The sequence below is a fragment of the Saccopteryx leptura genome, chromosome 6 (genome assembly GCF_036850995.1).
Source record: "Saccopteryx leptura isolate mSacLep1 chromosome 6, mSacLep1_pri_phased_curated, whole genome shotgun sequence".
In the NCBI taxonomy this organism is placed as follows: Eukaryota; Metazoa; Chordata; class Mammalia; order Chiroptera; family Emballonuridae; genus Saccopteryx; species Saccopteryx leptura.
The window spans coordinates 8,182,969-8,210,393 of NC_089508.1; the positions used below are offsets into that span (position 1 = coordinate 8,182,969).

General features: G+C 44.7%; 1 protein-coding gene across 2 annotated transcripts in view; it reads right to left on the reverse strand.

Moving 5' to 3' along the window:
• The window catches only part of LOC136376546 (serine/threonine-protein kinase VRK1), a 73,168-nt gene that overhangs the window by 22,408 nt on the left and 23,335 nt on the right, over window positions 1-27,425 (reverse strand). For both annotated transcript variants that reach the window (XM_066342673.1, XM_066342672.1), the window contains exons 2-7: window positions 22,716-22,880; window positions 17,344-17,399; window positions 8,502-8,571; window positions 6,770-6,857; window positions 1,652-1,760; window positions 1,447-1,539 (exon numbers count right to left, since the gene is read on the reverse strand). In XM_066342673.1, coding sequence (XP_066198770.1) covers window positions 1,447-1,539; window positions 1,652-1,760; window positions 6,770-6,857; window positions 8,502-8,571; window positions 17,344-17,399; window positions 22,716-22,875 — 576 coding nt within the window. In that variant the 5' untranslated portion in view covers window positions 22,876-22,880. The remainder of the gene's footprint in view (window positions 1-1,446; window positions 1,540-1,651; window positions 1,761-6,769; window positions 6,858-8,501; window positions 8,572-17,343; window positions 17,400-22,715; window positions 22,881-27,425) is intronic.

Consider the following 27,425-nt stretch of genomic DNA (forward strand, 5'->3'; position numbering starts at 1 on the left):
GATGAGGCCCTTATCTACATTAAAATATTATATATTAAAGTCAAGTCTTCAAAATTAAACCTCAATTTTAATGAGATACACACACACATCTGTGGGCATGCGCGTGTGAGCTGATCAGCACAGCAATCTAATAACTTTGTCTTTCTTCTACACCGCAGCCTCGTGTTACACTTCCAGTTCTGGGAACTGTCTCCCAAACGTATGCAGTTGGTCACAAGAGAGAAGTGTAGTAAAATTAGAGGGATGAGTCGAGCACATACATCTAATACGAGAAAAATAATCCCACCCAAAGCACATGCCCAAAGACTAACAGAGCTGCAAACATATTTCCATAGAAACAAAAGGCAGCAGGTTTTAGTCAGCTGTAGACTGAAACGGGTGGTGCTGTTATTTATTATGTCCAGTCTATTTCAACTCACAGAAACCGTATCACTCAGCTTCTTAGCGATGTTTTATTTTTAATCCAAAGCAAGGAGGCTGGAAATGCTGTGACTGCCCTAAGGCTTCTCCATGAGCAAGCTTTAGTTGAGAACCTTCTCCTGTACCTGCACACAGACCCCCTTTGGCCACCACAGCGGCGATGGAGGCGGGAAGCCAACACGTGAGGGCAGAAAGAGAAGAGGAGACAGAGGGCAAAGGGGAATCTAAGGCCGAAGTTAGAGAAGGCGTTGAGGAAAAGATAAGTGTGGACTACTGACAAAAACACACTTAGAATGTTTAAATCATCTTTTCTCAGACAAGATGGAGTAAGAAGAGAGAACACTCAGAATGGAGTCAGTGCAGCGGCTCAACAATGAAATGTCACCTAAACCTCACCACAATCACAATCAGTCACAATTCAATTGTCTAGATCCCTCTACTGCAAGTAAAGTAGCTCAAATAAAGGTAAAATAACATTAGCTTTTTTCCTCTCCTTAAAAAGTAAAAATTACAAAGGGAATGTAATAAACTAAAAGAAAATGCAAATCTGAATTCCAAACACTAAGGGCATACAAATTTCGACAGCTAAGATATTTCTGTAAACCAACTGATTTGAATAATCAACATGTTAAAGACCAAATTTCCCAAGAAACAGAACACTTACACTTGATGGATTTCTTGAACAAAGGAAACAGAAAACTGACAAAGCAGACAGGCAGACATAATTCATTGGTACACTATGTAATTTTAAGCTCCCACCCCCAAATCGCTGTTTGAAATTCACTCTGTATCACAAGCACTTCTTCTGAATATTATTTAGGGCAAACTAGCCAACTTGATAAAGTGCCAACAAATTGCATCAAAAATGTAGAATGTTAACTAGAGAAAAGTGTCAAGAAGAAATATTATTATTACCATATCTACTTCAAAAAGTAAAACTTCTGCATGGGTTCAGAAGTTCAAAGCAAGTCTATTTGTTTTGAGACAGCAGGTTTTAAATAGTAGAAATTAAAGCCAGAAGCTCACCTGGTCAGGATTCTTGCAGCTCAGGAGAAGGTTGGAGGCCTTGATGTCCCCGTGGACGTACTCGTGCTCATGGATGTACTCCAGGATGTCCAGCTAGGAGAGCAGCAGAGGGAGTTAGTGCAGTACCAGCGCCAGCCAGCAGAGGACCGAGCCTCAACGCAAGAGCTTCCCTGGCTGAAACGCAACAAACACAGAGCTCACGCACAATTCTTAAGCTCAGCTGCAAGACAGTTTTCCGAGAAAACCTTTTGGCATTTGCTTCATATATCTTCTGAAGATCACTCCCAAAACGATCCATTACCATAAACCTGTAACTGAAGACAAATAAAGTCAATAAACAAAATAGAATTCTGAAAAACTACCTTTGAATAATCTCCTTGTCAAAGTAGTTTTTCAAGGCAATGTTTAGGACAGGAGTCCCCAAACTAAGGCCAGTGGGCCGCATGCGGCCCCCTGAGGCCATTTATCCAGCCCCGTCGCACTTCCGGAAGGGGCACCTCTTTCATTGGTGGTCAGTGAGAGGAGCATAGTTCCCATTGAAATACTGGTCAGTTTGTTGATTTAAATTTACTTGTTCTTTATTTTAAATATTGTATTTGTTCCCATTTTGTTTCTTTACTTTAAAATAAGATATGTACAGTGAGCATAGGGATTTGTTCATAGTTTTTTTTATAGTCTGGCCCTCCAACGGTCTGAGGGACAGTGAACTGGTCCCCTGTGTAAAAAGTTTGGGGACCCCTGGTTTTGGAAGAAAGAAGAAGGAAAAGAAAGACAAACACTTGAAACAGTTCCTTCTAAGGAGAATTCTCAAGAGCTCAAGTGCTTTCCTGCACCTTCACCCTGAGGCCTCCTCTTGGTCTCAGCTAGAGACAATAGTCATTGTCAGATATGCCCATGGAGAAGCCAACAGATTGATGCACAGTGAACACAAAGCAGTCAGAGCCGAATGACATCACTGCTCTTTCTCATAGTTAATGCATGTCTCTGGGTATCAGCTTCCTTCCTCTGACCACTGCTCTGTTTGTAAGGCACATTTTAGCAGTACTGCTACCATTCTGCTAAAATCAAGACTGTCAAGAGATGCTGTAACAATAGTGGAATGGAAAATATTGCTAAAAAGGTGCCAAAGGACTGTATATTAAATACTCAGCAGACAAGATTTGGGGAAGACAAAATATTCTGAGAAAAGGTGAAGACCCAGGGTTTTGCCACAAACCAGCTGTCACCTTAGTCAAGCCACATTACTTCTTGGGCCCCAGATTCCACAGGGTTCAATCGAGAAAGCAGGGCTCGTGCTTTCACGGTCCTTCTGGCACTCACACTCCAAGACGCAACAACCACGTGATACTTTCAGTGTGATCAGGTTGCAAAAGTACAGTTCACCTTTGCTCTGAGGGTCACTTTTGCCTTTATTAAGATTTCCAGAGTCTGACTTCCTTAAATTACTCAGTAAGTCAATAAACACCAAGACCACACTAAAAATGTACCAAGACCTCTTCCCATGAGGACGAGATGAACAAGCCCCATAATAACACAGCAGCGTTCACTGAAGCCTTGGTGTGAGCAGGGACTACTCTAAGCGCTCGGTTGCACACGGGTACCCACCGCACGTCACCCACGAGGCAGGTGCTATCAGCCTCATTTGACAGCATAAGAAAACTGAGGGAATAGTTTGTCCTCCAGTAAGTAGTGGGGCCGTGCTTTCGACCACCACGCTAAACATAGGGAAACAAACGTCAGCAGGACACAAAAATCCCACATACGTGTTGTCGGCTTCTAAGATAAACAGACGGCATGACGAGTTCAACGGGGAAGGAAGAGCTAACATCAAATGACAACAAGCCAAATAACAAGTTCAGAATTCTACCCATTTTTGAACTGGAAGAGAATTAGAGATCATCTCACGTGAACATCTTTAATAAATAACTAATGTCTTTGGAGGTAAAACGATTTGCCCGATGTCACGCAGTCAGTGGCAAATGTATCCACTCATGGAAGTTTTCAGTACGGTGACCTCTAAGACAATAAAGAGGGAACAATAATTTTAACAACCTGACTTCCTTTGTACAACAGGTTTTCAAAGGTGGAGGAATGAGACTAAGGACAGATCATGTGTTTGTTTTTCTACAAATAAGTGATATGTGTATAATTAAGATAAAATAATGAGTAACAAAAACACAACCTCTATTGACAGTCTGAAAGAGAGCTGAACCACAATGCCTAATTCAACCTGAGAATATTCACACATCACATTAAACAGTTCTCTGTTTATAGCCATACATCACTCCACACTAACTCTATGAACAACCCCTTAATCACCTCACTATTTCTAAATTATCCACATCAACTGAAGCACGATTCTGTACACTGCATAGAAATTAGCACCATACTCTTCTGGGAAGACATTTCCACCACTGGGCAGTACAGTGGAAGTTAGTTACAAGTAACTCTCTAAAGAAAAACCATCAATGTGTACTCTCCTGGAAACTTGATAAAACAAGGCAAATAACGAGAAAATAGAAATCAGCGCAATTTAATAATGACTTCAGATAACTTTTTTTATGATCCTGATATTGTTCTAAGCACTATACACCTATTAATTCAAATCAATTATAGGGAATAAGAATTTCTGGCAAAATAAATAAATAATAAGGATTCCTATATCTTTACTTTTATAAAAGCGAAAATGATAGTTCTTAAGAGTGTCAACCTAAAAAGTAAATCACTACCATAGAGGTAATGATGCTCCATTGTAGGGGACACTTCCAGCAACCTCATGTCACAGAAAGAGCAGGCTAAGAGGGAAGGTGGCCGCGATAAAGGTGCACTAAGAAGTGGCCCGAGGGTCTGGTCCCCGAGTCCCTGCATTCCACAGCGCCTCCAGTCCACGAGGGGCAGAGCTCTCCTGCAGCGTCCTGTCGGCTACCTGAGTCACCTTCCATCCCCACTATGGCCCCAGGCCCTGATCACGTCACAGGGCCACACTCACACTCCACAGTGTGACGGGTCACTGCTTTACCAGAAAATATGTGGTAAAACTATGGAAGGTAAAATAGGCTATGACGACGTAGGCAACTTTAACAAAAGGCACCATGCCCAAAGCAAAACCAGGGGAAGAGGAAGGCAAGTTCAGGGGGAATGATGATGCAACTAATGGTTACTGAGCACATACTACTTCCTCTTCACAGTGACTCCTTAACGAAAGGGCCACTGCCCCGTGTTACAGATGAGGGAATGAGAAACTGAAAGGAACGAGCCCGGCACAACACGGATGGAACCAAGTGTAATCCAGTTCAGGGGTGGGTAGGTTTGGATGTGACACACTGTTTGTTGTGAAAAAGAATTCTGGAAGGAGGGCAAACGTTGTTATTCTGAAATGCTCTCACCCCAGCCACTTCCCTCCCAGTCAGCTCTGTGAAGCGTGGTCTTGACAGTGTGCTGAGTGCTAGCAAAAGTCTCTGCTTTCGCGCAATAACCGCAGGGGGGTCTTGCTGCCCACATCCCCTCCAGAGGCTCCAAAGCACCATGTACACTATGCAAAGCAATTCTCAAACACTCCTTCTTTCACCAGCTTGTCACTGTCCCTTGTTTAAGAGCTTCTGCCTACTACACATAGGTTCTAGCTATGTGTGCTCGCTCCTCTGTGTCTTATCTGCCACCGTCTCTGTCTCCTTCTCTCCCACAAGTGTGCCCTGTTCCTTGTTAAAGAAAGATGGCGATCAGCCACACAGCGGGCCAGAGCCCACTTGAGCCCTCATGCATGGTCCTGTCCCATTAGAAGCCATCCCTCCTGCTCAGCGCTTTGCTAGACCAGTAGTTCTTAGCCCTGACGGGATAAAAGGCACATCTGAGAGTGAGAGCTGACACACACCTTCCATGGAGACTAAGAGCTTCACCTTTAACCCCCTAAGTGTGTAGCTGGTCCCTCCTTCCCCAGACGAGAACACTGAAGTCAGAAAGGAGTATCTTACCCACTCACATACATTTTAAGGAGCCAAACAGACTTAAAACCAGTCAGTCTAGCTCTAGAATCCTTGCTCTTAACTTGCGAATAAAACCTCAATCTATACTATTTCTCCAGGAATTTTCTTAAAAATACAGAATCTTGTCTCAGCAAAACCATATGTAACAAAATGTTGTCTATCATTTCAAGGAGTCTCACCTTCCCTAAGAGATGCACGGACTCCAGAATCAGAGCTTCCAAACAAACGACAGCGGCCGCCCACCCTTCTACGAGCTCTCCGCTCCATCTCTCCCTCCAGCGCACCCACAGGCGCATGCGCAGGCACAGGCGAGCCGTCCTCTTCCACGCGGCCAGGGCTCGACCACGCTGACCCACCGGCGCGCCGGCCCGTGCCACCACTGCTTTACGAAGGAGCGCTGAGGGCGCTCCGGCCAAGGACACACGACAGGAAATCTGTCCCCTGCGGCAGGGCTTCCCTGCCAGGAAAGGGAATCTCACAACAAGCAGTACCATTCTGGGCGGTGGGGGACTGTCCGCGTAGGAAGCCTGGAAATGGCTCGCGTAGGAAGCACACCCCGAGACCCCACGGCACGGACTTAACAGAGCACAAAGCTGGGATGAGAAGAGCAGCAGGGCCGGTAAAGGCAGCGGGCCCGATAACGCCCCGAAAGCCGGGCCAGTCTCCTTCCCCGGCAGGGGAAGCATCCCACCCTTCCTAACTAAATGCCCCCGCCCACCGCGGCCCCAGCCCTCCTCCAGGAGATGCCGTCCCGTCCCGTGTGGACAGAGCACCACCAAGCTAGCGGAGGCTCTCTCCAGCTCAGCTCTGCCAGTCAGTCTCTCCGTTCTCAGAGCTAAGACCCAGAAGTCACGGTCCCACACTGTGCCACTCCACTGTCCTGCTTCATGCATGTCACACAGCAGTGTTTTCTCTCCAGCCAGGGGCTGAAACCTCATAAAAGGCAAAATGCTACAGTGGGCAGGTATATGCCAACATGAAATACCAAATGAAAGGGCTGCCTTTTACACCAAGGACATGGAGTTTTTGTTTGCTTGCTTGTTTTTAAAGAAAAAAATACCACAAGGCGCATTTGGGTTTGTTCCTACTTGTCACCTGGGTTCCAGGCAGCTGCTACCGTGTGAACCCGTCCTGCAGACAGAGGCGCCCGCTCCCACGAGGCACCGCCATCTGCTGTAGGAAAAGCCGAGGGGCCAGGGCATCCTGGACCTGTGCACACACACACCCGACACCCAGAGGGCCGCCCAGCCGCACGGGGGCGCTCGGCCGAGTCTCACTAACCAACTAGACAGGGAACGCTCAAAACGGGGAAGCAAGAAACGAAACGTACACATTTTTACCTTTTTCCGTTTTTATCATGTAGACCAGACCCCCAATACTTAGGAACACCCAGGTACTTCAGTTTACGGGTACGAATCCATTTCTGAACTAAAAATTAAAACAGAGGCTTGTGATTTCAATTGCTGGTCATCGTCTTTTAAATCACTAACAGTAAAATGTACTTACATCCATAATAAGATTTCACTTTGATTTAGTCATTTAAAAAAGGAAGTAAAACAGTACTTTATAATCAATAAATAAAAAGTAATTCAAAGCATTTTTATTAGCCCACAATATTTTGTTACCCTGCCCTAAACATTGTCTTTACAATGAAAAATCTGCAAAAACACTCTTTAAAAAAAAAATCAAACCACAGTACTGTGGTTGCTATTAATATCCCTAATTATGTAAATATTTGGTTGCTTCCACAGAAAGGCTGTTTTTACCACAATCAAAAAGTTTTTTACCTCATTCTGAAAGTCCTCACCCAGGAGGGCTTCCCTAGCCTGCCAGGCCTGTACCACCCCACCGGGAGACCCCTGTGGCCCTGGGGTGGGGCAGCCGTGGGCAGCCGTGGGCAGCGGTGGGGAGGCGGGGGGGAGGGGGGGGGACTGGGGGTCCAGAGTGGCCGGAAGAGGCCCCGCTCTTCACCTCGGGAGACCCCTGTGGCCCTGGGGTGGGGCAGCCGTGGGCAGCGGTGGGGAGGCGGGGGGGGGGGGGGGCCTGGGGGTCCAGAGTGGCCGGAAGAGGCCCCGCTCTTCACCTCGGGAGACCCCTGTGGCCCTGGGGTGGGGCAGCCGTGGGCAGCGGTGGGGAGGCGGGGACTGGGGGTCCAGAGTGGCCGGAAGAGGCCCCGCTCTTCACCTCGGGAGACCCCTGTGGCCCTGGGGTGGGGCAGCCGTGGGCAGCGGTGGGGAGGCGGGGGGGGGGGGGGACTGGGGGTCCAGAGTGGCCAGAAGAGGCCCTGCTCTTCACCTCGGGAGACCCCTGTGGCCCTGGGGTGGGCAGCGGTGGGGAGGCGGGGGGGGGGGGGGGACTGGGGGTCCAGAGTGGCCAGAAGAGGCCCCGCTCTTCACCTCGGGAGACCCCTGTGGCCCTGGGGTGGGGCAGCCGTGGGCAGCAGTGGGGAGGCGGGGACTGGGGGTCCAGAGTGGCCAGAAGAGGCCCTGCTCTTCACCTCGGGAGACCCCTGTGGCCCTGGGGTGGGGCAGCCGTGGGCAGCAGTGGGGAGGCGGGGGCCTGGGGGTCCAGAGTGGCCAGAAGAGGCCCTGCTCTTCACCTCGGGAGACCCCTGTGGCCCTGGGGTGGGGCAGCCGTGGGCAGCGGTGGGGAGGCGGGGGCTGGGGGTCCAGAGTGGCCAGAAGAGGCCCCGCTCTTCACCTCGATAGTGTGCTCCACTTTACCAGTGATGATACCCCAAACCCCACCCAGGTTACATTCTCCAGAACTTAAAAAATAATTCAAAAAGATTTGGAGATCCTTGAGCCATACTCATGGATGAGGGTGATTTTTCTATTTTTAACATCTCCTATTATATATCCTTACTAACAGTAGTCTATATATCAATACAGGTAAAATCTTCTAACAAGCTCATGATGAAATCCGAGTTCTCTCACACAATTCTCATTTAACTAGAACGTGTTTATCAAGTAAAAGATAATCATGACGTAAGACCCGACGCTCTAGCGCCGGCTGACACAGAACAAGTGGCAGCAGAGACGCGCACTGACACACGCGGACTGCGGTTCTTACTCTGCTCGGGCTTGGCGGCTCGCTGGTAGAACTTCAGTTCAGTGAAAAGAGGTCCGTTGTCGCTGGGTTCCTTGAAACACAGGAGTCAGTTAGTACCAGCAGTGGTGACAACGACTGAGTTATTTTCAGAGAACCTTCAAAAATAACTAACAAATCCATTTCTCTTACCAAACAATGTAGTTTTGATGCTTAAGTTTATAACTATGTGTAAGAAAAAGTCAAACTCTTTAGAAATGTTTCAGATATTCTCAAAATATCCATAAATCTTATATTTCTCTCCAGTTCCAATTCTGTAAGTGATAAATTATACAAAATTAGAAGTGTGGTTCAGCCTTAGCAAAAGTTAAGAAAAATCTTAAACTTATTTTACCTTCATTAGGCTTTTTTTTTTTTTAAGCAAAGATGAGGGACAAGGTTAACTGTTTCACCAAGGGACTACAAGATATTTCTAAGATTTACTAAAACATCAATACTTATTTTAACCAATTAGTGTCAAATCCTACTCTTGTTGTGTTTCTGATGACAATTACACAGTCTGAAACGGCTGGCAAAGCCGACCTTACCACGAAGAATATTCTGGAACTCCAGAGCAAGCAAGCACGGGCCACGGGCCTGCAGCCTCTCCTTTCTGACAGCGACTCCCACATGTCAAACTGAGGGGCCCTACCACTCACCTCCCATATGGTAAGTTAAAATCAAGAGGAAGAAGGGGCGCAGTGACAACTGTTGCCCACCAGTGTCACTGGACTACATCCATTTCACATTCTATGGGGCATTAGTAGTTAAATTTACAGAGGTATTTACTAACAAAAAGGTATTTTATAAACAAAATATATCAGGCCCGTTGGGAGTTTTGTCTTGTTAAGTAACTATGGAAGGGTGGGAAATAGCTTATAATTTTGTGAACTTTTTAAATAATAAATTGACTGATTAAAATTGGTTGGTTTTTTTTTATCTTTCCATTGATTTGGGGGGGGGGGGGGAGAGGGAGAAGAACGAAGCATGGACTCCTTGTTCCACTTTGTCCTTCCAGCTAGTATCTAGCTGCACAGTCATCATCGCTTCTCGTACATGCCGACTGGGGATCGAACTCGCGACCTCGGTGTGCCGAGACGTCGCTCTAGCCATCGAGGCACCTGGCCAGGGCCAGACAGTGTTTGTTTAATGTTTGATATCCTGTGCTGGTATTATCCTGTTTATTGAGAATCTAAGAAAAATTTTGAAAAGGAGTAAAAATTTCAAATGAGGAAGCTAAGATTTCCAAACTAGTTTCAGAATTGCTTTTTGTTTAGGAAGTCTGGGGTAAAGTTACTTGGACAGACTTTCTATGTAGCTTAGCTAGTTCAAGGGTCAGCAGAGCAGTAGAAGTGATAAATGAGGCCCATTACCTTAACTGAGAGAATATTTGTGAAAATACATAGTTTTCAGCTACTATTCTGCAAATACTTAAAATAGGGGGTTTTTTTCATTCAAGATACCCTGTCACAGATGTTAATTTTACTCCTTGAGGTTTAAACAAAGTCACTTTATACACACAGTTCTAATAATATCTCAGAATTCTTGTAATTAGAAATGCAGGAATCTGAAATGCTTTGAGGAAAAGTAATAAGCGATCTGAGTCAGGCAGGGCCTAGGTTAAGAGACAGCATGTGACAGTAAATAGGTAACATACATGACACTGATCAGAACCCAAAAACTAGCTTGCCTCCTGAGTTCTACCTTTCCAGGTATGCCTCTTCCGCCCGCCATGGAAGAGAACAGTACATAAGATCTTGCATGTCATCACCTCTTAAGTAGCAGAATCTAACAACACGTGAGGGTGTGAGTGCCAATCCCCTACTCTGCAGACTCCGCTCGTCAAGTGTCACAGGAACCTGTGGCCCCTTTCCTAGCAGCACAGGAAGCTGGACAGACATGTGCATGTTTGGAGCTCACGGCTGAGAACAGGCCTTCGGCGAGAGGAAGAGACTTAGTGTAAGAAATGAAAAGCCCTGGCCAGATAGCTCGGTTGATTAGAGAGCACTGTCTCAATATGCAAAGGTTGCAGGTTCAACCCCCGGTGGGGGCACATACAGGAACAGATTGGTATTTCTGCCTCTCTCTCGCCCTTAATCTCTCTCTAAAATCAGTAATTAAATTTTAAAAATAAAATAAAATATAAAAGACTTTAAGAAACAAAAAAATTGAAATTTAAGAGGAGGAATTTTGGTAAAGCTACTGTCCAAATGCTAACTTTTAGAATAGTTCATTACTATAACTCAGATTTGAAAGGGGTTTTCCTAAGACAAATCCTGGATTACCCATCAGTATAAAATTCTGATTTATTCCATTTCAACCCATGCTATATCAACTTTAATTTTCAGGTTTTCCTTCAGGCAGTAATTTATTAAACTTGTAATAATGAGAATCAACCTATATAAATCAGGGTATTATGATGAAAGCCTCCTACAAGGAGGGGTCTCAGCGCACGCATACTTTTCTAATCCGGTAAGATTCCATTGTAACAAAATAAAGAAGCACCTCGTTGGCATTGCACTCGAGCCAAAGCCAGCTATTTCTGCTGAAGAAACTACCTTAACTCATAACTAAAATTTTATTAACATATCTCAAATCTAAAATACTTTGCCAACTCTGTAATAGCCAAGATTTAGAAAAGAAATTGGGACTGACATTTTAACTAGAATATCACTAAACGTTTCTTTAAGACTTTTAAGTGTCAAAATGAAGATGACAACAGCAAAAAAATTAAAATGTGATATATTTCAATGGCACCATCTAAAAGCAACTGGCTGCCATTTAAAAATGAAGCTGTATAAAGTTTCTCCCTTCTACCAAAAATTTATGATCTATGAATTAAAAATTTGGGTCACTTCTTATAACATCAGTGAGGGGACTGAAACATCAGTCTGCAAACTTCTTCCCATGGAACCTGGAAGCCAGGCTTCTATCAGTTCATGCTGGGAAGGGCCCAGGACACAGAGAACTGTTCGGCTCCAAGATGCAAAAGCCCGCCCTCCACCTCCAGCTCTCTGTCAGCTCACTGACGCAACAGCAGAGGGGGAATGTATAATACTCATTAGTACAGTCTGTTAAAAAGAAGTCACAAAAGAGAATGTTTTTCTCCTTGCATTATCCAACTTCTTATTAATTCACCATTTCTCTGGGCACATTTACTTTCCTAAAATAAAATACAGATGGTGGTTCTTGGTTATCTAGAGTCAGAGATACAAATTTACCATCTCTGGTGACCGTCATAAATAAATAGGGATTAAGTCCATACGGATTAAGACTCTAACAAAACCAGACACTCATTTGGTAGAAGGGAGAATATATCTAGCATTTACCTAAACATCTACCTTGAACATGAATGTCTTAACCTCATTTCAAAGCCAACTGTAAAAAATCTGTGGGTTAACTATTTGGAGCTCTTTCATGAGCAGATAGGCATGTTAGCAGAAACCAAATTTCTTGGACAAGTCTCCCACATGAAGGTAGAAGCCCTAGAGAAGCACAGGGTACCTGCATGCCCCTATGAATTAAAGGGCCCCAAACCAGATGAACGTGAGCATGCGTGCATGGCTCCACCAGACATAATTAAGGAGCTCTGCGCGCCAGACTCGGCCGGCGGTGCCCAAACTCGATGCACAGAGCACCCTCTGGGGGCTGCCCTCACCAGGCCGTGCACCGAGACCCTGATCACACTGCACAGGCGGAGCGGAGAGCCATTGCTCAATATGCTGCTACATGATTAAATCTAATGTCACATTAAAAAGCAATTTGCCTTTGATTATTTCTTAATATTTGCTGAGATTCTTTTTTCTCTAAAGATAAAATACACTCTAAAGTTATAAGAGAAAATATTCATTTTTGAAAATCTGAAAATATTTTGGTTTATTTTCTTCATGTACATAGCTATTCTGTAAAACATCCTCTGTACTAGTTTTGTGTCTTGCCTTTTATTTAATAATCATCATGAAATTTCCCCAAAGAGTAGTATAGTATTTATTCTTTGAAAACATGATTACTAATAGCCCTTAATATTTTATATGGCAAATGTTCATAAGAAGTTCAGATTTTAATACTGAAAAAATCTGATACTCATTTTATATGTTTCTACTTGATGAACCATTTCAACTTAACTGTCCTAATGCGCAGAGGACAGAATGAGGGTGGCAGCCATGGGCAGAGCTGCGGTGGGATGCCCAGCGAAGGCCAGCTGAGCACGGGCTGCTCTGGAGGCAGGGGCCGGCTGGAGGGGAGGCAGGGACCGGCTGGAGGGGAGGCAGGGACCCGCTGGAGGGGAGGCAGGGGCCGGCTGGAGGGGAGGCAGGGGCCGGCTGGAGGGGAGGCAGGGACCCGCTGGAGGGGAGGCAGGGACCCGCTGGAGGGGAGGCAGGGGCCGGCTGGAGGGGAGGCAGGGGCCGGCTGGAGGGGAGGCAGGGACCCGCTGGAGGGGAGGCAGGGACCCGCTGGAGGGGAGGCAGGGGCCGGCTGGAGGGGAGGCAGGGGCCGGCTGGAGGGGAGGCAGGGACCCGCTGGAGGGGAGGCAGGGACCGGCTGGAGGGGAGGCAGGGGCTGGCTGGAGGGGAGGCAGGGAGTGCTCAAAGGTGCTAGAAATCAGGGCTAGAAAGTTTCAAAAGAACAAAGTAGGCATTTGAGGGCAGCCTAACGAAAACAAAGTTCTTAACATGAGACAACTTAAACCTAGTTAGGGACATAAAATAAACAAATTAAAAACTTTAAAAAAAATAGGTATGAGCCTGACCTGTGGTGGCGCAGTGGATAAAGCGTCGACCTGGAAATGCTGAGGTCGCCGGTTCAAAACCCTGGGCTTGCCTGGTCAAGGCACATATGGGAGTTGATGCTTCCAGCTCCTCCCCCCCCTTCTCTCTCTCTGTCTCTCTTTCTCTCTCTCTCTCCCTCTCCTCTCTAAAATGAATAAATAAAAATTTTAAAAAAAAAATAGGTATGAGAAGGATATTAGCACATGAGATGGAAAGAGAGCTCAGAGAAGGCAGCTCTCAGGGAAGGAACAGCGAACAGCACTACTAAACTCTGCCCGTGACAGAGAAGAGAAAGTCAATAATATTACTTTGTGTACGACATTCTCCCAGGATCACAGATAAACTACAACACGGAAACCGTTAATGAAATATTAAATGCAAAAGAGAAATCAACTGAGTATTTATCACTGTCCTAATAACACGGAGGAGTGATGCAGGCGAAAGGAAACAGAACTAAGGAAGGGGACAGGAGAGGCAGAGCACTGCACAGGGTCTGAGAGGGAGAAGAGGAAGGAAGGCGATCTGCTACCTTAAGCAGTTAGGAAGGACTTGTTACTACTACACTGCTTTCCTAACTCTGTAAGTAAAAAAGGTAGTAAAAGTCAAGTTACATTGAATCACAACAATAGAATTACCCATAATACAGAAGACTATCTTAATTCTAGAATAAATCCCAGTTTAAAGAAGCTCAGGTTATAGAGAAGGAGACAGGGCCCCACACCAGCCCGCCCCCAGGCGTTGGCCGGCACGCTTCCCTTCCCAGACCTGGAGAGGATCAGGCTAACCAGCTCAAAGCAGTCACAAGTAACCTAGTTTTTGAGCTTCAAGATTATGAAAACTCATATGAGGACTTACTTTCTTCTCACAATGGAAACATTTTTAAGATCCTAAGAAGAAACTAATCTTATCCATAGATTTTAATAGTTTAATTAGTTGTATCAATGACAAATGCAGATAATATTCTGCAGTTCCATGCAAATGACCCAATTTAACAGTAAGAACTTCCATTGTTCTGATACAGTAGCAAACTGATTGTTTCAAAAGGCTTATTATTCCACACATGAGAAAGAAGAAAAATCAAAGGAAAAAGGCATGAGGAAAAGTGACTCTGGGGGAAAACATACCAGTGACACACTTTAAAGTTGTCAACTTCATTTCCACTTACAATCAGGACAAGGTAACGGGGACCCAATGAGCCCTCCCACTGTGAACAAATACAAAAATTGGACAGATACAGGAAATTACTATTTCAGACATTAGGCAAAGCAGGCCGTACAGAACAGCTGGTTACCTGTACCAGCTAGAAAACAAAGTGAGCCCACAGAGCCCAGCCTTCTTCACAGAGGAAGCGGGAGTAAAAAGGCAGAGATGGGGGACGAAGACAGAGCAGGAAGAAAATGGGGAGCCCAAACAGTGCCCCACAACCCTGCACCCAAGCCAGTCGAGGAGATTAAAATTTTAATTTAGAAAAATCAAAATAAAATTAAAGACCAGTAACCCTCATGAACAAAGGCATAAAAATCCTTAGCAAACTATTAGCAAGTCAATTCCAGCACTATGTAAAAAGCACAATACACCATAACTAAATGGAGTTTATGCTACGAATACCAAGTTAGTTCAACACTCAAATATCAATCATGTAATTCTCACATTAACAGAATAAAGGAGGAAAGTCTTATGACCCATCTCAAAAGATGCAGAAAAAGTATAAAAGATAATACGCCAAACTACAGACTAGACAAAATACTACTTCCACCTTTTCACACTTGAGGACCTGTGACCTAGCCGGCCAGAACAGAAACACAGAATGAATACAGTTTTATCTCACTGTGCAGAACAGGGCAACAGGGTACAAGCTGGTGCTTGAGTTCCGCACTCCACACGTACAATGCACTGACTACGTAAGTTTGTCCGAATGCTTTGTCTACTGCGCATGACTCCTAAATGCTCTGCACAGTGCAAAAGTTTGTCTGAATGAGGCTGCAAGTTCCAAAGATGTCTAAGACAACTTCAATGGTATTTTCATCGACGATGTAAGCTGATAAGTGGCAATCACCCTGAGTGTAAGCGAGTTCAACTAAGATCACTGGGTCTACGATCTTCATACAACATCAAGGTGGTTAACATTCATGGGCCAGCACAAAATCTCTGGTGGACCAGCACCAGGACCAACGGTTGAAAAACATCAATTTACAACATGTATGTATATCTTAAAAAGGACTTATATCCAGAACACCTCCCTTACTGCTCAATTTTAAGAAGCAAAACAGCCTTGTTATTTAAAGATAAGAAGGGGCTGGGTAGAGGCTATCAGAAGGCTGAGGAGAGGCTCTACGAGGAAAATGAATGGCTGACACGCACAGTGAAAATGTGCTCAACATCAGTCATCAAGTAAACATAAACTAAAAGTACGAGACACAGCAACATTTCCAATACCCTGACTAACGAACAAACCAACCAATCGGCAGACTCCACGTGCTGAAGGGGACGTGGGTGCCCAGAACTCACACGCATTACTGTGGATATGTACCGTGACACACCCACTCTGCAATTCTTATAAAATTAACTATATACCTTCCCTATAAACCAGTAACTACTTCTAGATATTTACCCAAAAGAAATAAAAACCTTTATCCATAAAAATTCTTGGACAAGAATGTTTACAGAAGCAATATTTATTCATAAGAGACAAACATGAAAACAACCACATTGTCTATCAACAGAAACAGGAAGCAAACTGGAATGTCTCCAAGACAGATCACCACTGAGCAGTCAGACTGAACAAGCAACTGATACTCCAGCCACACTGATGAGCCTTTAAAACACTGTGCTGAGCAGAAGCAGTCAGACAGAAACGTCCACGCTGCAGAATAAATACCACTTATACAGTGCTCTCCACAGGAGCCGCTCATCCACAGCGGGAAAAGCTCAAGACGAGTGGGGTTCAACCAGAGAAAGACACAAGGAATCTTTTGGGGGTAAGGGAAGTATTCTATATTTTAATAGGGTGGGAATTACAGTTATATGTACTTGTCAAAAGTATTCAAATTGTTTACTTAATATCTATGTATTTCCTTAGAAAAAAACAAACTATGCCTGAAATTTAAAATGTTAAAAACAATCACTAAAGCAATTCAGATCCAAAAAAGTTAACTCCTAGGAATCAAATATGGTCCTTTTTTAAAAAAGAGTAAAATAAAACAAAACAAAACAAACAAAAAACACATGTGGTAATTCTAAATAATTCCAGAGTTCTGTAGCCTTTAGGAAAAAAAGGAGGCGTGGAGGACTTATGTGGTAATTTGTTTAAATAGCAGATCCTGTATCTCCTCTATGTAACAAAAATGTGTCTTAGACATGAATGAAAGAACTTTGAGAGAGGTGAATTACAAATGTTAATAAGCAAAAAAATGCATAATATACCGATAACAAAAAATAGTAATAATAGTGAAAATGTCTTCTAGTGCACAGTATGTAAACTGACCTGGCTATGCAAATACACTTGCGGTAGACGGAATGCTGACAACCCCTGCTCCTTACAAACTAATCTCAACGTCAGTAAGCTAACAGAGTTCAAAGCGATCACACTTCAATAATTTAATTTACTAATGAAAGGAGAAGGGAAGAAAATTGGAAATACACAGAACTAACTGACCAAGTAGTTCAGAAGCAAGTGCAAGATAAAATACAACAAAGTATCATGACGGCAGTCCAGTTCCATAAAAATACACATAAGAGGCATCTCACCTACTGCAAATACAACTACTATCAAAGGCCTGCTCTGAGTCCTTTAACTCCACACCTGCAGACCTCTACGCTCTCATTCATTTCCCCCAAAATTCTAGTGCCATTCTAATTCAAACAACTGAAGAGAGACTTTTTGAACTCAAATTATTTAAAACTATAAAGCTACTTTTGTCTCATTAAATATTTATGAAACATTATTAAAAATGTAATACCTTATGGTTTAATTAATTCTGGTTATCAAAAAGGATGTTTTACCAAATAAATACAGTACCACACTAAAGCAACATTAAAAGAAAAAAATTTTTCCTTACCACTTTTACAACAAAGGATGCATCGCTGCCCACCGATTTTGAAGAATTCTTATCAGCTGTTTGAAAAAAGACATGTAATATCAGAACAAGAAGTAGCATCATTATAAATAGCCTGTTATTAACCCTTTATTAACACTTAAGTCTGTATATCCATAGCCCCTTGATAGAATAAATTTCAGTTCCCAAATATGTTTCAGAATATCATTACAATATATTTCATCAATTTTAAGACTTTTTTTTTCATGTGTTAACATGTCTAAAACTGGAATGTATCTACAGTGACTGGTATCTTTAACATGATCACCAATTAAGTATGAAAAACTCTAAGTCAAACCTTCAATTCAAATGTATGTGTGATCTTTGGTAAGCTAACGTACGCTGTGAATTCCCAAAAGAACGATAACTGATGCAATTTCTTAAACTTAGGAAGCTAGAGAGTCCTTCTAAGTAGCAGTGAGGAAAGAGGAGGCTAGAGTTCCAAACACCCCCACTCTGGGGGGAAACTCGTCCAGACCCAGGATGTGGCACTGGACTGCCTGCCAGCCTGAGTAATCCCAGTGTGGCCGTCACGGCGTGGCATGCAAACAGAGAGGACATCGCCCCAGAACACGGAGGCAGGAACAGAAGACTGCCCGGACTCATTCAATATTTTTACAAGTACCCACTACTGCATGCGAGTTTCAAAGGCACTGATTTATCAGTGACCAAGAAAACATAATCCCTATTCTAATGAAACTAACATTTCAGTGGCAGGACACAATTAAAATCTGAACAATGTATTCTGGTGGTTAAGTGCTATAGGGAAAAATTAAGCAGAAAAGGAAGGCAGACAGTGTTGCAAGACAGTAAGAGAAACCTCACCGACATGTCCCTGGAGCAGTGGTCTGAAGGCAGAGAGGGAATGGGCCATGAAGATCATTCCAGGCCCAGCAGCTCCGTGTCCTGACGCGGGAGCCTCGGACATGTCTCAGGAAAGGTTCTAACAGGCCAAAGTAGCTGGAGAAGAGTAAGTGAGTGGGAAGCAACAGGCTGGACCAGAGAGCAGAACGGAACTCACAATGAGCTGGAGGGTGACAGACAGCTGTCACTCTGAGAGGAGAAGGAGAGCCACTGGAACGTTCTGCAGAGGGCTGGCGAGGTCAGACTGCCTTTTAGAGATTCTTCGGGCTGCGGAACGGAGGATGGAGCAGAGGGCAGCAGGGACATCCATCCGCACTCTGCGTGACATGGGCGCGGCCCGACCCACAGTGGCAGCAGTCAAGGTGGTGAGAAATGGTCTGAGTGGGGACGTACTTTCAAAGAGCCAGCAGGATTTGCTAGTGAGCTGGACGTGGAGGTCAAGGTGGGGAAAGAGGCCAGGAAGGCTTGAGGTTTTCGGCCTGAGCAACTAGAAAGACGAAGCTGCTACTTCTGAATATGGAGCAAACCACAGGAGGGCCTGGGGCTTTGGGGTGTCTAACATTCGAGATGCTGGTTATTAGCCAAGTTCAGATGAAAATAGGCAGTGGACGCACAGGGTGAGGCAAAAGCAGGTTTACAGTTATTGGTATGGAAATATAATGCAATTAATAAATAATAATACAAGGAATGATTCACTTAAAGCCCAGGAAACTGGAAGAGATCCCCTAGGAAATGAGGGCGGCCAGAAAAGAAGACAGTCCGGGACTGCGCCCGAGGCCTTCTCACATTAGAGGTGGAGAGAGGAGAAGGGACAGGCAAAGGAGCCAAGAAACCACCAACCAGCTGGGAAGCGGCTAGAATACCTCAGTCTAAAGAAAAACACCCAAGAAATAGGCTAGTGGGCAGAAGGAAGAGTCAGGGAACGTCACTGAGATACTAAATTAGTAATAAAGCACGGTCAGATATTTTTAAATAAGCATGTAGTGTATAAAATATTAAAATAAGGGTAGTATACTCATAATACTGTACAATGCATAGGAGGAGAGGGGAAAGCAGCTCAGGAATTCATTTCAACAATGTGTGCTGCAAAATATGCCAGGCACTAGGAACACCGAGAGAAGAGCTGCCCCTTGTCATGAAGCACATGTTGAGGCCCTGGCTGGTTGGCTCAGTGGTAGAGCGTCGGCCTGGCGTGTGGAAGTCCCGGGTTCGATTCCTGGTCAGGGCACACAGGAGAAGCACCCATCTGCTTATCCACTCTTCCCCCTCTCCTTTCGCTCTCTCTCTCTCTTCCCCTCCCGCAGCCAAGGCTCCATTGGAGCAAAGTTGCCCAGGTGCTGAGGACGGCTCCATGGCCTCCACCTCAGGCATTAGAATGGCTCTGGATGCAACGGAGCAATGCCCCAGATGGGCAGAGCATCGCCCCCTGGTGGGCGTGCCGGGTGGATCCCGGTTGAGCGCATGTGGGAATCTGTCTGACTGCCTCCGCACTTCTAACTTCAGAAAAGTAAAAAAAATAAGATAAAAAAGAAGCGCAGGTTTGTTCTGGAAGGAGGAAAAGTCATTCCGGTGCAGCGTGGGAAGGAAGGATTAGCACTATGGGAACCGTGAACAAATAGTGCCTGCCCTAAACTCAGCTTTGGAAAACTGAAGCAAAAGAAGCATCACAGAGATCAAGAGGCAGCACGAGAGACAAAGCGAGGTCGTGAGCAGATACAAGGGAAGATACAGCTACACCGGAGCCAGACTACAGGAAGGGTCTTGTATGCCATGCTCAAAACTGTGGCACTGTACCCCAAGGGCACCGGGGACACCTTAAAGATGTTTAAATGGAGGTCATATGATCTGATAAGCAGATTAGGTCACTCAAGCCATGATGTTGAACAACGGGACGCAAGAGAACAAGACTGAGCGGAGAAGATCCCTGCGGCAGGGAGGGTGCAGAGCGGACATGGAAACGGCCCACACTGAAGGCAGGGCAGCAACGGTGGGCGGGCATGAACGGACCCGAGGAGTCACTCAGCGACACTGACAGGCTAGGAGAGGCACCAGGGCTGCTACTGAAGGAACACCTGGAGGCCGTCAGTGTCTGCCTTGAGGGTGTCACTCACTCAGATAACCCCGCCTGACCACGAGAGGATCAGGACAGTGTAAGCTGTGGACATGCCTGGAGGACACAGCGTAGACATCCCTGGGGGCCCCTGGCCACGGGCCTGTGCTGTGGAGATCAAGTCCTAGGCTATCGACAGAAGTTCTGAGAAGAGGACTGGCAAGATCTGCCTCAGACTTGCACACCGACGGTAAAGAGACCCCCAGAGAAGCCGTGAGTCTGGATGAGGTCACTCAGAAAGAGCAGACAGCATGAAAAGTGAGCCCAAGAGAACACACACAGCGCAGCCATGGGGACGGCCAGGCAGGTCCAGAGGCAGGAGGGAAAACGGGAGCTGAAGGAATGACGTCATGAAGACAATGGATGCGACAGTCATGAGTGTGATACAAACAGTATCAAATGCTGCAGAAAATAGTCAAAGAAAATTCAAAAGAATGTGTTTAGTTCATGAGCAGAAACTGATGATCTTGAGTTGCTGAGAATTGAAGGCAGTGTTAAAGCAAACCCCTTCTCCAGACTGACCAACCCAGTTTTACAGAAGTGAAGTTTTATCACAGAACTCTTTCAAACCATTAAATATTAAAAACACTTACCCTCAGATAACACTTTCTGATGATAAATACAAATATCAATAAAATAGGTAGCACACATGCAAAAAGCAAGTTCCAAATTTGCCATTGGTTACAAAAGCAAAGTAACTAATGCAAAATTAAGGACCTGTTTGTTTAAACACAAGTTCCCCTTCCCCCTATGGGATACCCCAATCCACATTCTACAAAGGGACAACCATCTCTAAATTACAAGGTCAAAAAGAATACACTTGGCTAATAAAAAGCTACGAACCTTTCAGTTTGTGAGGATTTTCACCGTAAGTCAGAGACAGCCTAGTTCACTGAAATGGGTTTGGTGCTGAACAAAACCACAGAACCGACACCTATTTCCCATGACCCAGAAGAAGCGTACTTATGAAAACAGTAAAGCTGTGGTTTGTAAGCTATGCTTCATGAACACACCTCCAGAGAGCAGCTAACCAGCTGCAGCCCTCTGGTCCTGAGGAAGGCTGAGGAAGAGCAGCTGCTCGCTATTTATGTTGGGGGTCTCAAACGGGAGCGTGCATGGGCCCACTACACTACAGCTTCTGATCGTCAGATCTGGGGCGGGACTGGAGAATGTGCAGTTCAAACGGGTTCCCACATGTCTACACTCAGTATCAGTATTCTTTTTTCTTCTTTTTTTTTTTTGTATTTTTCTGAAGTTGGAAACAGGGAGGCAGTCAGACAGTCTCCCACACGCGCCCAACCAGGATACACCCGGCATGCCCACCAGGGGGTGATGCTCTGCCCATCTGGGGCATTGCCCTGTTGCAACCAGGGCCTAAGGCAGAGGCCATGGAGCCATCCTCAGCGCCCAGGCCAACCCTGCTCCAATGGAGCCTTGGCTGCAGGAGGGGAAGAGAGACAGAGAGGAAGGAGAGGGGGAGGGGTGGAGAAGCAGATGGGCGCTTCTCCTGTGTGCCCTGGCCGGGAATCGAACCCAGGACTCCGGCACGCCAGGCTGATGCTCTACCACTGAGCCAACTGGCCAGGGCTAGTATCAGTATTCTGAGAAAGATACTGCTTCATGGAGAAAAGGGGTTCCACTATTGAAAACAAACTTTTATAAACCTCCAAGCAGAAATTCAATAAGTAGACGAATTGAGATTGGAGGCAGAATAAGAACACAGAAAATTTAGAAATATGAAAAGCAAACATGAAATGCGTTATATCACTTGTAATGTTCTTGGTGAAGGGGACAGCTTTAGAAGTAATCAGGTAGTTAACATACGGAATCTCAGGTTCCACAATAGGTCCCCCAAAATGTCAAGGTTACTATGCTAATAGTACATTAAATCAGGCCTAATATGCAGTTTCGAAAGCATTGTCCTAATTCTATGATGATGACTATTAGGGTTATATAGGAATAAAAAAAAAAATCTACAACAGTTAAGATCTAAAAATTGCCAAATTAAACCAAAACAGAGGGGTAAATCCTAATTAGGTAGAAGTGAGGAAAAAATTCTACATAGAATTCTTTGGGTCTCAAAAAATACTAAGCTCATATGGAATACCTTAAAAATCTACAGGCACTGGGCTCATGAATGACAATATTATAGGCATTTCATCCTCTTTTTCTACTGTGACTAAAACGTCTTCTTTCCCACTCCAGTGTCAGAGATGCACTTCCGCCTGATCGTATAAGGTTAGGTTGATGGTGTGTAGATTATTAGGAACACCCCGGAAAAGCTCATTAAATGAGAAACTATTTGATACAAAAGCATATACACTTCTGCTTGACAATCCACTGGAAGCAGTCATGTACTTACCAAGATATATGCAACCAAAGCCGCCCTGGCCAATGGGTGGGCCTAGTTTCCAATCCTTTTTTGCCAGGTCGGTGATGATCTCCCCAGCTGCAAACTGTTCTGCCAGCCGTCTCTTCGCAGGGCCCTGCCTTCCAGCCTGAGCTGCTTTAACACGGGGCATCGTCACTAAAGTATAAAACAAGGCGACACTCAGAATTCCAATCCTAGAAGTGCTTAAAACACTTTTCACTAGAACTTCTGTGCGATACGGATGCTGTTTAAATCCAACTCTAAAACTAAGGACATCTGTTCTAACGCATAATCCTATTTAATTATCTCTTAATTTTTGTAGGGGGGAAAACAATAAATAAAATAAAACCTATGCAATTACTTTCAAGAAAATACTCAGTTTTAAGGTCCAAGATCTTAATATCATCTATGACTGAAAATGCTATTTAGCCACAAAAATATTGGTCTATCAAGGCGAGGGGGAAAGGTGCACCCAATTAGAATGCACACTGGGGCCGGGCCAGGTCCCTCAGTGGCTAAAGCATCATCCCAGCACACCAAGGTCATGGGGTCATCCCAGGCAGGATACATATATGTGAAGCAATTAGATAGTGCACAACTAAATGGAACAACTAAGTGTAACGAGTTGATGCTTCCCTCTCTCAAATTAGTGGGAAAATTTTTTTAAAAAAAGAATGCACACTTTATCATAACGCAGTAAGTTTATAAAAGTCAATACCGATGTGATAAAAGTATAGTATAGACCGAAACACAAGACAACTAACATGAGGGAAAGGAGACAATTTTTCTGAACTTAAAAAAAAAATGTGTTGCCTGACCTGTGGTGGCGCAGTGGATAAAGCGTTGACCTGGAATGCTGAGGTTGCCGGTTCAAAACCCTGGGCTTGCCCGATCAAGGCACATATGGGAGTTGAAGCTTCCTGCTCCTCCCCACTTCTCTCTCTCTCTCTCTCTCTCTCTCTCTCTATCTCTCTCTCTCTCTCCTCTAAAATGAATAAATAAATAAAAATTTAAAAAAAAATGTGAAGATCAAAATGAAAGGTCATACCACATACATAAGAAAAATTGACCCAGAATGACCAACACTAAGGCATAACTTAATAAAATTACTGAACTTAATAGTAAAATATTTTAATATTCTTTAAGTACCCCAGCCCCCCCCCAAAAAAAGGTATAAAATGAGACTGTCATCACTTTGACAGCAACACTTTTATGCCAGAAAAAAAAGTAACGTATTTAAGACTCGAGGATCATGAACATAAACAGAAGATATTATACTCAGTTAAATCTCAAGTATAAAGACGTCAAAGTGTGCTCAACTTGGAAAAAGGGAGTGAGAATCTACTAGAAAACAAGCCTCAGATACCCAAAATGACTAAGGGAAGAGCTGACAGTGAGCAGTAAATAGATATTTAGTTGCAGAACCCCAGTCTCAGCAAAGGCAATAAAGGAAAGACTGAAATATACATAATGGGTCTATGTTCTGACTGACAGTGCAGATATAGTGCAACCAGGCAACCTAAGAGAACACATGCAAAGAAGTAATTATACAATAATCACGTTGTGATAATACTTAATACTTCGTTTTGTTAACTAAGGCTACTGTTTGCACAAATGTGAAATAATGCAGATGAGTTAATTATGTGATATTTTAATTGTATCATCCCCTTGCATCGTTAAAAATCAGGATTCAAATATGGAAGAAAGAATACAGATGAAAGACAGAAGTTAAAAATGCTGTATATTTGGAAATATTTTTAATTAAGAAGGTATTTTTACAAAACACACACACACCCCTCTCTTTGTATTGCCTAAACCCATTACAAAAAAGCTTAAAAACAATGACCAACCCAGCAGCGATAAGCATGCCTAGTAAACAAATTGTATTCTTGAAATATCATTTCTTGTTAAAACAAACCAGGTTGAAGAAATGACTGATTACAGGTCTAGAGCTGCAAATGCACAAGATAGACTTGAAATACCTGTAGTTTCTAGATGTCAAGACAGCTATCAAAAATTACTTAGAGTTATGTCAAATATGTCTAAGGAACCAGCTTGAAGGATGTTCCCCCTGACCAAAGATGAGCCAATTTGTGTCAACAAAGGTAACAACCACAATGGGTTAAAATATATAAAATGGGTAAATCTAATAGCTTATAACAATAAGACATTGTAAGTAGTTACCTCTAGAGGATAACAGAAAACCACACACTTTTGAAAACTGGTAAATAAAGGGCAAGAATCAAGCATATACCCCTCCTTGCTAATATAAATTATACCACGGGGTAACCGATAAAAGGTGAAGAGAAATGTCTCCATATATAAAAACTTCAGCTAATACATGACTAAGAATACCATTTCTCAGCCCTGGCCGGTTGGCTCAGCGGTAGAGCATTGGCCTAGCATGCAGAGGACCCGGGTTCGATTCCCGGCCAGGGCACACAGGAGAAGCGCCCATTTGCTTCTCCACCCCTCCGCCGCACTTTCCTCTCTGTCTCTCTCTTCCCCTCCTGCAGCCAAGGCTCCATTGGAGCAAAGATGGCCCGGGCGCTGGGGATGGCTCTGTGGCCTCTGCCTCAGGCGCTAGAGTGGCTCTGGTAGCAACATGGCGACGCCCAGGATGGGCAGAGCATCGCCCCCTGGTGGGCAGAGCGTCGCCCCTGGTGGGCGTGCCGGGTGGATCCCGGTCGGGCGCATGCGGGAGTCTGTCTGACTCTCTCCCTGTTTCCAGCTTCAGAAAAATGAAAAAAAAAAAAAAGAATACCATTTCTCCCTCCTAATGAATAAATCCAGACACTGAGCCTTGACGGCTACTAACACCAAAATGTAAGCAACATCCAGGCATTGCCCACTTTCTGATAAAAGAACACACTGCTACCCATGGAGCAAACTTGCCAAAACTTAAATAAAAAAATAAATAGCCCCTGAATCTGATCAAGCTTATCAATTCTCAGGCTCTAAGAAGAATAAAGAACACATTAAACTGTAACACAGGAAAGCAATCCGCATGACCCTGACTGTGGGAACCCTACAGTACAGGAAGCCCATCTCTTCAATAAAGGAAAGAGAGAGGGGTGGAACTTTACTTAAAAATGACACACATAAAACAAAACTAAATCAGGCAAATCTAAACTATAGGGTTTAGGGATATACATTTGAGTGATAAAACTATAAAGGATACCACAAAATATAGAAGTTACACTGGAAAAGTATAAGAAAGTTGTAATTGGGATGGAGCCCACGCTGGCAAAGTTCTATTTCTTGATGCTGGCAAAGTTCTATTTCTTGATGCTGGCAAAGTTCTATTTCTTGAGGCCCTGGCCGGTTGGCTCAGCGGTAGAGCGTCAGCCTGGCGTGCGGGGGACCCGGGTTCGATTCCCGGCCAGGGCACATAGGAGAAGCGCCCATTTGCTTCTCCACCCCCCCCCCTTCCTCTCTGTCTCTCTCTTCCCCTCCCGCAGCCAAGGCTCCATTGGAGCAAAGATGGCCCGGGCGCTGGGGATGGCTCCTTGGCCTCTGCCCCAGGCGCTAGAGTGGCTCTGGTCTCGGCAGAGCGACGCCCCGGAGGGGCAGAGCATCGCCCCCTGGTGGGCAGAGCGTCGCCCCTGGTGGGCGTGCCGGGTGGATCCCGGTCGGGCGCATGCGGGAGTCTGTCTGACTGTCTCTCCCCATTTCCAGCTTCAAAAAAATACAAGAAAAAAAAAAAGAAATTAAAAAAAAAAAAGTTCTATTTCTTCAAGTACCTTATACAGTGGTACCTTGAGATACGAACAGACCAACATACAAGTTTTTTAAGATACGAGCTGCAACTCGGTCCGTATTTTTGTTCAAGATCTGAGCAAAGGTTACAGAACAAATTAAATTCGTATCTCAAGGTACCACAGTAAGTCTATTTGCTTAATAAGGTTTTCTGTATTGGTAAATAGTTTATTGTTTTAAATATTAAAATATTACTGTTCTTGGCCCTGGCAGTGGCTCAGTGGACAGAAAATCACCCAGAGTATGGACATCCCAGGTTCAATTCCTGGTCAGGGCACACAAGAGAAGCGACCATCTGCTTCTTTCCCCTATCTCTCCACCTATTCTCCCTATTTCCCTCCCATAGCCAATGGCTTGATTGGCTCAAGTACTGGCCCCAAGCACTGAGGATAGCTCTGTTGATCCGAGCAGTCAGCCTCAGGTGCTAAAAATAGTTTGATACTCGTGCATTGGCCCTAAATGGAGTTGCCAGGTAGATCCCGGTTGGGATGCATGCAGAACTCTGTGTGTCTCCTCTTACCTAAAAACAAGTTACTATTTCTATAATTAACAATCACCACGTGATCAAAACTAGAAATCGTTTCATATTCTATGAGCTTGTCCAATCACACAAACCATCAAAAAGGAAGATTCCAAGATACGAGTAGTGATTTGATTTTTTTTTTTTTTTTTTTTTTGTATTTTTCTGAAGCTGGAAACGGGGATAGACAGTCAGACAGACTCCCGCATGCGCCCGACCGGGATCCACCCGGCACACCCACCAGGGGGCGACGCTCTACCCACCAGGGGGCGATGCTCTGCCCCTCCGGGGCGTCGCTCTGTCGCGACCAGAGCCACTCTAGCGCCTCGGGCAGAGGCCAAGGAGCCATCCCCAGCGCCCGGGCCATCTTTGCTCCAAAGGAGCCTCGCTGCAGGAGGAGAAGAGAGAGACAGAGAGGAAGG